Source organism: Frankliniella occidentalis, unplaced genomic scaffold (assembly GCF_000697945.3).
Source record: "Frankliniella occidentalis isolate FOCC.00 unplaced genomic scaffold, Focc_3.1 Scaffold126, whole genome shotgun sequence".
Taxonomy (NCBI): Eukaryota; Metazoa; Arthropoda; class Insecta; order Thysanoptera; family Thripidae; genus Frankliniella; species Frankliniella occidentalis.
This window is the reverse complement of record NW_026267253.1, coordinates 803,403-816,015: the sequence shown is the minus strand read 5'-3', so window position 1 is coordinate 816,015 and position 12,613 is coordinate 803,403. Positions and strand designations below refer to the sequence as shown.

The 12,613-nt window shown below is 42.8% G+C and overlaps 1 protein-coding gene across 26 annotated transcripts in view; it reads right to left on the bottom strand.

Moving 5' to 3' along the window:
* Nucleotides 1-831: 831 nt before the first annotated feature.
* LOC113201921 (proline dehydrogenase 1, mitochondrial) overlaps nucleotides 832-12,613 on the bottom strand; it is a 28,924-nt gene continuing 17,142 nt past the window's right edge. Inside the window, exons 2-14 of one of the 26 annotated variants that reach the window (XM_052270548.1) lie at nucleotides 8,367-8,575; nucleotides 8,056-8,070; nucleotides 7,542-7,579; nucleotides 5,400-5,591; nucleotides 4,614-4,757; nucleotides 4,447-4,511; nucleotides 4,146-4,363; nucleotides 3,897-4,071; nucleotides 3,680-3,790; nucleotides 3,459-3,590; nucleotides 3,170-3,366; nucleotides 3,005-3,093; nucleotides 832-2,854 (exon numbers count right to left, since the gene is read on the bottom strand). In XM_052270548.1, coding sequence (XP_052126508.1) covers nucleotides 2,649-2,854; nucleotides 3,005-3,093; nucleotides 3,170-3,366; nucleotides 3,459-3,590; nucleotides 3,680-3,790; nucleotides 3,897-4,071; nucleotides 4,146-4,363; nucleotides 4,447-4,511; nucleotides 4,614-4,757; nucleotides 5,400-5,591; nucleotides 7,542-7,579; nucleotides 8,056-8,070; nucleotides 8,367-8,575 — 1,791 coding nt within the window. In that variant the 3' untranslated portion in view covers nucleotides 832-2,648. Of the gene's footprint in view, nucleotides 2,855-3,004; nucleotides 3,094-3,169; nucleotides 3,367-3,458; nucleotides 3,591-3,679; nucleotides 3,791-3,896; nucleotides 4,072-4,145; nucleotides 4,364-4,446; nucleotides 4,512-4,613; nucleotides 4,758-5,399; nucleotides 5,592-6,154; nucleotides 6,179-7,541; nucleotides 7,580-8,055; nucleotides 8,071-8,366; nucleotides 8,576-12,007; nucleotides 12,046-12,521; nucleotides 12,537-12,613 lie in introns of all 26 variants that reach the window. The other 25 variants (XM_052270560.1, XM_052270550.1, XM_052270547.1 and 22 more) reach the window with 25 other exon arrangements.

Genomic DNA, 12,613 nt, shown 5'->3' with positions numbered 1-12,613 from the left:
GATTTTAATTACAATTTACTACATCCAATGTCCCCTCAAAGATTTGCTGTGTCTTTTTAATGGTAAATACGCCCATGAGGCTTAAAATAAATGGTACAAATCAAATTGAAAGCAATCTGATTGAAAGGCATTGCTCGAAGAATAAAGGCAAACATTTTACGTCTAACAGGTCATAACATTTTAAAATTACTTCAAAACAGCAATACAAATTTAAAATAAATATATTAAAAAGACATAACACAACTTTGCAGCTTTAATGTTTATAATTTAGGTTTCTACCACTTGGTTTGATCCAAAGATGTCCAACTTTGGAGTGTTATGCTTCAAAGTAGAGACACAAGAAATAACAAATACTGACAAAGGGTATGAAAGAGTATGCATTCTTACTGACGCTATACAGCAAAATCCTCTGCATGAACATCTACATGTCCTCATATAAGCAATAAGAGGATTAAAATTTGAAAGGAAAAATTTTGTCTGTTATCAGATCTGTTGGTTTACAATGACTAGCACAAAGAAGACTATTCCCAAGCATGCTAACAGTATGTGCTTTATGGTGTTGCAAATAACAAATAGACATATTAACAACAAATTAATAATGCAATATGATCACTGACTAAAAAACACATTACATCCATATTTTCTTTTCTGTGGAACAAGCAAGAGGAAAAGATCTCAGCACATAGATCTGTAGCAAGAAAGAAATTTGGAACAGTCGTACAAAGACTTCCGGTTGTTATCTGAGAAACCTTAAGTCACATAAATGTTAAATCCCAAAAAAAGTATTGTTTGAGCAAAGTAAAGGATCAAGAGGAAATTGAACATGGAAACTGCATCAGTATTGTATTTATTAGATTAGAATGGTAAAGAAAAAAAAGACAAAGTAATCACAGACTAGCTTCTTGAGTTGGTTTCTACTAACATACAGGAAATATGCATAGAGCAGTCAGACAACTTCTCCAAGTCATAATTTCCTTAACAGCACAGATTCAGATACCTGATCCTGCACATGAAAAATAGAAGAGAAAAATCTATTCAAAAATAAAAACAAAGGCTGAAAGATACATAGTTCGCAGAGCCTCATATGCATTTCTAATATAGGAAAACACAGACGTAACCTGTTCCTTAAACTGAACAGAAAATAGTAAAATCCTGGTTAGGGATAGTTATTGAAAATCCCCTTAAAGAGAGGAAATGATTCAAAATTGACGTACTGGCCAAGTAACAAACTTTATGGAACTGTTGTCTCTGGGGCAAATGCCCCCAACAGCAACCTTCATAAAATGTTTAATCTACTTCATAAGTAAATGGTTAAAAAAGCAGAACAAGAGTTTCAAACAGACAATGTGAATTGAACAAACTGATGCCATTACAAGTGTGTATAACAGGTAGAGAATGTATGAACAAACAGTTGTCAGAGCAAAAATTAGATATTGTCAGTAACTGCTCTAATTTATGGACTTAAACATTGGAACAGTTACTTCATTTTTCCTCCTTAAGTCTATTGAACAACAGCTTCTTTAGAAAAAAGATGGATGCAATCATTATTGAGGATCAGTTCTTTGTAATTAACTAACTCTGAGTCAAAAGAGAAATTTTTAATTCCCTATTTGCCTCCCCCCGTCGGAGTGCATGGATTGACCATTTTCATTTGTGTTTATCAAAATAAAAATACAGCTCACAACCTAAAGTTCTATTACAGAACTATGCAAAGCCTGATTGAGATTCACTGCACATCCATTGGAGGGATTATAACTAGAACAAAATCTCTTAAGTCTGAAACATAAAATTAAAATAACAATTAAAACAATACGTACCATACAAACAAAAACAAAAAGCAGATTTGATTTGGAAAACACTGGTCTTATCAATTATTTAAATAGACTTAAATATACATAAGTACCAGATTGAGGCCTTCTGTCGCCATAGATTAACACTTCATTTTTCTTTTTTTAAATACACACACACAAAAAAAAAAAATTGGATATTATTAACCAGCTTGCACCAAAAATTTAGAATTGAATCCTGACATTTTAACTAATTCATTTTCAAACCAGTCATTCATACATTTTAAACTAAGCCACTGATTACTTTCTAAGTTATAGCATAGGCATAAGACAAAAATCACAACTGTGGGCTACAAAGCGAACCACTTCAGGACCTTTACATTCCTCTAACATTCATTGCAAATATTCTGAGGCTTCCAACGTATTTGACGAAACTTAAAAATCAAAACCTTACAACATGACTTCTAATGCGTTTTGCATAACACCACTCATGGAAAAAAAAATACTTGTGAATAAATTAAAATACAGGTGGTGAGGTGCAAAGCTAGCACATAAACGCCAAGAACCCTGTCAGACCAATATTAGCTCATAGAACTATGGCAAGTCACTAACTCTCACAATTTGCTTCCCTGAGGATTACCATGAAGCACTCTTGTTGAGTTCTTTGGAGAGAACAAAATGGTAATGAAAAATGGATTCACTGACCCTAACAACATTCAATTCAACACATGCACACTTCCTTTACAAGGCAACCTTGATCACAGCTGAATAACTAAATTGAAACAGCTTAGGTCTTGCAATATATTCGAAGTACATCACAGACAATTTGTCTTTGCAGTTCTGAAGACACATACTGAGACATTAAATTGGGGTGTAGTCACCCTTTGGAGTATAGAGAAACTTCCCTCTTGAGATACGGAAAAACAGCTCTCGCAGAAGAAGCTTCTTCTCCTTCTTGATTTTCTTCAAGATACCTTTGTTTTCTTGAGCTCGTCTTGATAGATATGGCAGGACCTCATTCACAGGACCATAAGGAATATACTTATATGCAGAGTAGCCAGATTGTCCTGAAATAAGGCACAATCAAAACTGTTACTCAAATGTTCATGTTTCCTTTCATATTGTGTATACAAAGACAAACATCTCAGCAGATATGTTCAAAACTATAGATAAAAACTATAGATAAGATTATGACAACTCATAAATGAAATACTCACCAAGAGGGAAAGTGATGTAATCACACATTCCCAGAAGCTGACCAAAGCAGAGCACTTTATCCTCAGGAGAAATTCCAATTTCCTTCATTCTGTTAGATAGAAAATATGTCAATAAGATTATTTGGTTTTCAATCTATTAGATGAAAAAGATCTCTTTTTCCTTACTTTTCAATGGCATAACGGACGGTATCTTCATTATGACTAGCAACCATGATGCCAATCATGTTCGGTTTCCCCTTAGACTTAAGATCCTTGATACGTCGCAAGCACTCAGTCAAAGTAGTGTGATAGCTTTCACTTGTTGCTTCAAAAGATGGACATGTTGGGTCATTATAACCAAGGGCGGCGGCACGAGCCCTCTCCTGAGACAACAAAATGTATTACAAGATTAAAATATATCAATGAAAGGGAAAAATTACGTGGCAAAGAAAGCCAAGTACAAATGAAAGTTTACCTGTTCTAGGTATGCACCTCTGACCAGCTTAGCACCAAAGTAGAAGTTTTGCCTCTTGGCTTGTTCAAGATCAGTCACAACTTCATTAAATGTATCCTTCAGATAACACTGGTAAGTATTAAAAATAAGAGCCTAGAAAACAAGATGTGATAGTGAGACAACAAGTTGATATGCAAGTTCTTCAAAACTCATCACGAATGATAATCTTAGCTACTGCCTACTTTTTTAGAATTATATTTGCGCATAAACTCCAGGGTGATTCGGGAAATAGCAGGCTGGAAGTAAGTCTGTTCTGCATCAACCATCATACGCACATCCAGGTCTTCCGCTGTCTGTAAAATTAGAGAATAGAAAATTACACTGCTATATTTAAATATATCATTAAAATAAAATAAAATAAAAAACAAAAAAAAGCAGAAAGACAAAAAATTTCTTTACCTGAGCTAGAACATTTATCCGCCTAATCATATTTCGGAACATCTCTTCTTCTTTGGAGGAAAGCTGCGTAAGTAATCGTACCATCTTTCCACTCTTAATGTCTGGGACAAGGAATGTTTCACTAAGCTCCAAGTTCTCATCAATGATACCACTCCATGGGAATAAATGAATAAGTCTAAAATAAAAGTTAACAGTTAGAAAGGTTCAAGATTTCTTAATGTTCAAATCTCAGTAGAGCTGCTCATTTACCCTTCTTGATCAAAAGTCACATTTTGCAAGAACTTCTTAACTGGAGCTTCACTGAGTTTGCAAGTCTGCTGCAATTTCTGGTGAAGTTGTTCAGGCGAAATGTGTTTTCCTATGATGTTGCCTTTGTCTTCCGGAGAGCTCCGATTAGCTTGAGCAGTTTTGGCTGTGATTTCTGCCATGTACTGACGAGTCCTCATGATAACTTCAGACAGTTGAAGCTGATTGAATAATAAAGATCAAGCTACAGAGGTATACAAATAAACTAGTGAATTTAGATCATTTTTATATAAAACAAACATACCAACAACTGTGGTCTTCCAAGAGCTGTTAACTTAACAGCTGCAAGACCTGTTCCGTATGTGGCTCCTGCAGTTATAAGTTATTCATCAGTAAAAGTAATTTAAAAGGTCCTTGGGAGATAATAAAAAGCCATTGAGGTGTAAAAAATACAATTATTTAATATCTTACCAGCCACAGCTTGCAGAGACTGTTGAAAGATCTCCAGGTTTCGTTCGCAAGTAGCTTCGTTCAGGTAGAAGTAGGTTCTCGCACTTGATACTTTGTAACGACGGTCAGCAAATGTCTTGTCTACATGGAACTGTGGCATTGTACCTATTCGTAAAAAAAAAGAGGAATTAAAACAATGATATTTTAATTAGGTGCTAAAATTTAAATAAATTGAAAATCAAGCCTACACACATGTACAGAATTCTCTACTCCAAGTTAAGGAAGAAAATAAACAAGTCATCATAATTTATACTACCAACCAACCATACTTCAGTTTGAACCAGTACCTGAACTTAGACTAAGATTTCAGAATGGACTGATAATACATGCACTTTAACACCCAAAGAAAAATATAAAGTTAAATGTATAAACAATCTGTAATGAGTGAAAGAAAAGAAAAGAAAGGTGATTATAAAATTAAAACATGCGTCATGCTATGTGAATCTATGTTACTTCAAATAAGTTTGATTCCCACCAGACTTCAGGTTCTCAAGGAGGGGGGACTGAAGGAAATGGGGAAGTGAATCGGTTAGCTTTGCAAATGTAAAAGATGAAAGTTAGTACGTATTATTGTTAGGATATGTATGAAAAATGAATTGTGAAACATAAGAGAAGTGACATTACCTAAGTTGACAGTCAAGACTAGGATAGCAGTATGGCATGCAATAAGTATAGAAAATCTCCCGAGAGAATCCCTTTCAGATGATAAAGTCCAAACCAGACATCGGTCGGTGCCGGTACTGATACCTTCCACAAGACTGCGTCCTGCTCCTCCTTTCCAGTGACCATCCTCACCGTCCATGTACAATCCATGAACAGGATCTTCATGAGCAGAAACCAAGCACAATTTTGAGCCTCTCCATTCTGACATTAACTGACTTTGTTTCTTACTGTTAAGGACCTGAGCACTCCATTTAAGCCAAGCACGCCTAAAAATATCTGTCATGAATTTTTTTGAGAAAATGTGCTCTGATAAATAAGTAGGATATAAAAAATTACATTGTTCACATGAAGAGTATCATTAACACAAGTAAAGATGGCAAATAAGTACTTTATCATCTTTGGGACCAAGAATAAAAATTCACCACAAAACAGATCACACATTCAACTTTTCAATGTTATTTGTAATATTCTGTTGTGATGAAAATTCTCAAAATTTGATTAAGGAACGGGACCTCTCCTATACACCTAAAACAAGAAAAGTGTTTGTGAATTTCAGGCTTCTCCACTGCAAATGTGTTCCAAGTGAATCGGATGTAAAAGTCAATCCAATTTTCTGTAAAGGTAACATTTCCCCCTTCTTTTCTGTATAGAGTGTAGAGCACACCTAAGTTCTGTGACAAGAATTAAGATCATCTAAGACTTATAAAAGCCATGACAAAAGCGCACTACGCCTATTCACCTTGTTGAAAGCATAACTCACTCTAAAATCAAAGGAATCAAATCAAAACTAGAAAAAAAGGATGCAAAACCTGTCAAAATACACAAACAATCGAACTCACCCCCCAGTTCAGCTGCTTTAGATCCTGAGAGAAAAACAAAAGACGGAGGGAAAGTTGATACTTGTTTTATGAGGGATGTGGGGATGTGGGTTTTGAGAGGCCATTACATAATTAAACTAGCTAATGGAATTTTTGGGCTACAAACAGAGGTCTTCATCTCTAGTGAAAGGAAAAGGGAACAATCACAATTTCAAGATTCCATTTTTGCTATCGCTCACTGGTTGTTAGCTTAATCTTTTTGCAAAAAAAAATTGAATTGAATATTAAGTACCTAAGCATAGATTTAAATTCTATAGAGTTTCACTTCTACACTTCTTACAAATAATGTATGGAGCATGTGCATTGAGAGTTGAAGAATTTGTAGCATCTATATAAATGACATTTAGAATATGAGATGAAAGAAAATGAATTACAGGCAGAATGTTAGGAAGCAGAGGAAACCTGTCGGGATGCATTGCTTAATCAGTTGGTATGTTGGAGTGAATTTGGTTTCCTCCATAGACATGAACTACAGGATGTCAGTTTTGACATTTGACTGGTCAGGTATTACAATTCAAGGGAGGACTTTCATGTCACTAGCTTGAATAAAAGGTCTCGCTACGGGTGGGCTGTTTGGCGGAGGTAAGCTCATCATTCATAGCTTTTCGAGCCAAGCTGTGCCGAGTACAAAATCAGCACAGTCCACAACGAAGCTATGTATATGGATCCTAAGAAGCTGCGCGAAAATCACACCTTGAATTGAACACCCTGTGTGACCTGACAAGTCAAAAATGGCTCACATCAAGGTTCTGCTACGACAAAATTGATTTAAAAAAATGTTTGGTAGATAAGTCTTAACAGTTGACATTTTTTAAATCCATTGCATGCCTGGGAAATCCTTCGAACATGCTGAGATGATTCAGACGTGCTCCAAGGCTTTATGCAGGTTTCAATCACATTATGCTTATTATTAGGGGCCGTCCATTAAGAGCCGCCCGGTCGCGAATATGGGGGGAGGGGGGGGGGGTACAACAATTAGGAAGTCCATTGAAACTGTGCTATTTAGAACTAATTCATTACTGAAAGATATTTTCAAAAGATTCATGTTTATACTTTCCGTTGTTGTAGAGCGGGGGAGGGGGGGGGGGGGTCGTCAACACTGGTAATTGCGGTAATCTGCACATTTTCGGAAGCAGGAAGGCCCATACAGGAATAATCTGTAATCCTGTAGTATTGAAATTCTTTATCGTGGACTTGTTAGAATGCGATATCGCTACGAACTGGAGCCCAGCGCGACAAGGAGCGTCATGCTCTTTAGGCAAACACGACCGGACTGTCCTTAAGGGGTGGCCCGAAACGGACATTTTATCGTAAAAATTTAGTTGAAGTATGCCATATGCAATCTTACCTTGCACCTTCTCATCGCCAAGCTCGGATACACTCGACCTGCAAGCAAAATAATAGCATGAAATACAAGCAAAATTTCATTTGAAAAAATATAGCCAGGTATAAACTTGATAACATTACAAATTGAAGGTACGTCTTGATTACTATGTGCACATTGTAAATAGATTTAGAAAAAGCAATCAGTGCCTGAGCAGTGAGAAATTTTCCAGCCCTTACGAATGTATTATTAGCCCCTACAAATGTTTCAGACCACAAACTACTTTTGATGCATTTACAAGGAAATAACGACAGCAACTGGTTTCAGTGCAATGAGGTAGCTCAAGCAAAATGCCTACAGCTATACACGTCGCTGTCGGGGAGCAGATTCGCTCTTCTCTTGTAACAAGTAATTAAATCAAGCGCGGTAATGTACTTTGCTGCACGAGCTATAGTGAGGGGTGCTATGAGTGCATGAGGCTTGGACCTGCCCCAACCAGAGGCTAGCCCATGGCTTGCTGCCATACGGCCATACTTACATAGGGGATTCTGCCCTGCAGCCAGCACAAATTAATAGAAAAACGTCAGAAATACGATATGGTGCGAATTGAAATTATTGCAGGAAGAGAAAATAAAACTCAAATATTTTTTATTTAAAAAAAAAACAAAAAAAAAACAAACAAAACACAGAAGACTTTGCATAAAGATGGACAGGTTGGCACTAGGCCCGGGGTGCGCAGGGAGGGGGGAAGGATCCCCCCCCCCCCCAACAAAGAAAACTCGAAAAAAACAACTCCCACCCCTCTCACCCGATAGACACAGGGCCCGCTCAACTCAAACAAATACTTACTCAACCTCTCTCTTTTCGGCCTCCTCCTGACTCAGATCCTCTTCAACGGAGTAGTCCAGGATAGGCTTGACGCCGAATGAGCGCAGTCTCTCCAGGGTTGGTCTAATACGTTCCTGATCCTCTCCTGCCACGAAGTGGCCGTAGAAGGTCCCCTTCATGAGAGCGGTGAACATCTTTTCCCCCATGACGGCCTTCATGATCTTCATAAGCTAAAACAAACAAAAACGCCAAAATACGGTTACCGATGAGACACAAACCAAGGTATTTTTCTTCGATCTGAACAGGTAGTCTGAAAGTGTGAACACTGATAAACTAAGTGTGCAACTGCTCAACATTTGTAACTGTGCAACTCCGTAGTCGTACACTTTCAAGTGTTCAAATCGGTAGGCGTCGGTAGGTGTGCACTTGCAAGTATTCAAATTGCAGTTGCACACTTGCAAGTATTTAACTTGCAGTTCCAAAGTTAGACGTGTTGAGCAGTTGAACACTTAGTTTAACTGTGCTAGTGAGAGAAGTTAGGCGTCGCAAAAATCCTCAAGTGGTAGATGCCAAAGACAATCTATGCCATACAGTCGGTCGGTGCAGGGTAAGAAGAAAGGAGAAGAAAAGAGAAGAAAAAGAAGAACGTGTCTATTTCGGTGCCTACCATGCACCGTTTGGCCCGGCTGCACGCTCGGGGGAGGCCCACGCCGACTTCTGGCTGAGTCCTCCACCCTTACCCCGCCCTGCTTCATGCTGTAGAGTAAGTCAGTACAGTGTTGTGCTGTTCGACGCCTAGTTAGAGGGACCCTGGCAACCGCTGAGCACCAGCTCCCAAACCGGTAGGGCATCAGCAGGACACCGACAGAGCATGGCAAAGAACTTTTTAAAAATAATGAAAAAATCGCATAGCTGAAATAAGTTTTTAAAAAAGGGGGCAATGGATTCACGCGGATGCATCAAAGCAATGAAAACTGCGACATAAACTCTTTTCTAAATAATTACCGTCTGTTTACGTGTCTGCCCCCCCCCCCCCACGTCGGGTGAAAATAGCCCCACAGAAAAAGAACTTGGTTTGTTAGGAGCCGACCCCCCACCCCCCTCTCCTCAGTGTGAAATCAACGGGGTGCGCTGTCTCACGACAGACAGTCCTTCCACTTTTGGCCTTTTGGCTCGGGCGCCCCCTCAACCCCCTCAACCCCCGTGTGACGCGCACAGCCGGCGCTCCTCACCTGTGGGGACAAAACAACCCCCAGCCGCCCCGCCACGCAAAGGGCCCGGCCGGCCGCCCAGCGGATGTTTATTTCGAGTGAATAAATAACGCCAGGGCCCGCCAAGAGGAGGAGCCCAGGGCTTTTGTAAACATGTGGGGTGTGTGTGTCTGCGCGCGTGTGTTAGTGTGTCTGCGGGTGTGACCACACGTGACCACAACATGACGCGCCTCGTCGCCCCCTTGAACGCCGCTCACTCTCGCAGTCCCACACGACCGTACGCGTACCTAACCGCCCCTTTCCTTATTCGCGACACTGGTTCTTACTGCATATACATATATACATCATAGGCCTGGAGACAAAATGCAAGAAATAAAGACAAGCCATCCGCCGCCCGACACGCACGCGAGACGCGAGAGCCCGAGCGGCGCCGAGCGGCGCGGAGCAGCGCGGGCCGCGGGGTGGCCGAGCGGGGGCCCCCGGGGAGCCGGGGTAGGCCCGCCCGCCCGCCGCGCGCGCTTGGCGGGCGGACCTACCCGTCCCGATCGCAGGCGCCCAAGCCACGAGCCCACCCGCGCAGTTCCGTACGGGCGGAGCATTGCACAGCCCAAGTTGCGATTAGGAATCAACATTATGAGAAACAAAATTCGGTCTAAGGAAAGACTATTGCAGTTGTTGCCGCACATCTGCTGAAAGGCCCTGTTTATAAGGGCCCTCCTGGGAGCCTAGCGCCCGCGCCGCCGCCACAGACAGAGGGCCACTCGAAAAGCGATCAACGCGAGTCGCGTTATCGCACTTAGCCTCCTCGAGGAGCGGGCGAGACGGGCGGCTGAAGCTAAAGCCACGGTCGCGGTCGAGCCGCGTGGTCCACGCCGAGGGCGGCGGTGACGGCAGCACTTCAAGTGCGCTCGGCGCCCCCCGCGCCCCCGGTCACGGACGGCAACCACGGCCACAGCCGGGCACAGCGCGCTGGGGCACCCGCCCGCCGGGTGTTGGTAAACAAGCGACAAACCCTTGGTAAGCCCAGGTAAATATAACGTATCAAAAGCATATCACTGGCACTTCAATGGGCCATGCGTGCGAAGTGTGTGAGGGGGGGAGGGGGTGGGGGGGTTGTTTACCGTAGATAGGCGTTGAGGCCCCCCTTCCCTCTCCCGCAGTAGTACTCCAGGACAAACACTAACAGGCGGACAAGGCTGGCCCGCCCTCCTCCCCGCCCGCACACACAACGCCGTCAACGTCCATTGACAAGACCCCACTTCAGTTGGAAGTGACAGACGCGTTCAGCCCACATAGAAATCTTTCACGGGCTGAGCGCTCAAATGCGATCTTTGCCACCTGCCCCCTGCCCCGGGGAGCGCGCAAAGGAGTTGCTGCCACCGCCGGGACGAGAACCCCGCCCGGGCGGCGGCATTCATCCCGTAGGAAACGTCTCCGATGGCGGCAATGGCAGCCACCGCTTTATTCTTAGCTCGCCGGCATACAGACCGTGCCGCCACCAGGCCGGCTCGCGGCGCGGGGCCCGGGAGGGGGGGGGGGACAGGTGAGGTGCAAAACCTGACTCTGCAACGACAAAATTATACACTGTACGAACCAAATTACAAGACCTATTGGCCAATTGGCAAGGCGGGCTCAAAGACGCGTTTAAACTATACGGACGACAGAAACCTATGCTGCCGTAGTACTACCGGCAAGAGTGGCATATACGACCTGCACTATCGTTGAAAACCGATCGGAGGACGGGGTAGCAGCCGTTTCCAAAGTGAAACTCTTTAATTTTAACGGCCTTGCCAAAAGGTGGTCACAACGCCAGCCCGGCCCCAGCCCGGCCGCAAACATGTTCGTCCGCTTCTTCTCACTCTACGAGCCAGGGCATCCGCCTGTAAGCGGCAGATAGGCAATTTGCGATACGAAACGCTCTGTACGTCGCCAACCTACGTGCGAGAGGGTCCGAGCTGCATCACGAGGCTCACGTCAGTGAGAGGCGTAGGGGAGCACCCCCCCCTCAAATTATACCCCCCCCCTGCCCCGCACCGGTGCCGCGCCGGCTTTCTGTAATGAGATGCGAGGCAGGGCGGGGGCGTGGCGTGGCGGGTCAGAGGAGCGACGTGGAGGCGGGTGCGGGCAAGAGGGGGGGCCCGGCCGGCTTTTTTTATTGGGAGGGGGGGAGGGGGGGGGGGGGGGGGGGGGGGGTCGTCAACACTGGTAATTGCGGTAATCTGCACATTTTCGGAAGCAGGAAGGCCCATACAGGAATAATCTGTAATCCTGTAGTATTGAAATTCTTTATCGTGGACTTGTTAGAATGCGATATCGCTACGAACTGGAGCCCAGCGCGACAAGGAGCGTCATGCTCTTTAGGCAAACACGACCGGACTGTCCTTAAGGGGTGGCCCGAAACGGACATTTTATCGTAAAAATTTAGTTGAAGTATGCCATATGCAATCTTACCTTGCACCTTCTCATCGCCAAGCTCGGATACACTCGACCTGCAAGCAAAATAATAGCATGAAATACAAGCAAAATTTCATTTGAAAAAATATAGCCAGGTATAAACTTGATAACATTACAAATTGAAGGTACGTCTTGATTACTATGTGCACATTGTAAATAGATTTAGAAAAAGCAATCAGTGCCTGAGCAGTGAGAAATTTTCCAGCCCTTACGAATGTATTATTAGCCCCTACAAATGTTTCAGACCACAAACTACTTTTGATGCATTTACAAGGAAATAACGACAGCAACTGGTTTCAGTGCAATGAGGTAGCTCAAGCAAAATGCCTACAGCTATACACGTCGCTGTCGGGGAGCAGATTCGCTCTTCTCTTGTAACAAGTAATTAAATCAAGCGCGGTAATGTACTTTGCTGCACGAGCTATAGTGAGGGGTGCTATGAGTGCATGAGGCTTGGACCTGCCCCAACCAGAGGCTAGCCCATGGCTTGCTGCCATACGGCCATACTTACATAGGGGATTCTGCCCTGCAGCCAGCACAAATTAATAGAAAAACGTCAGAAATACGATATGGTGCGAATTGAAATTATTGCAGGAAGAGAAA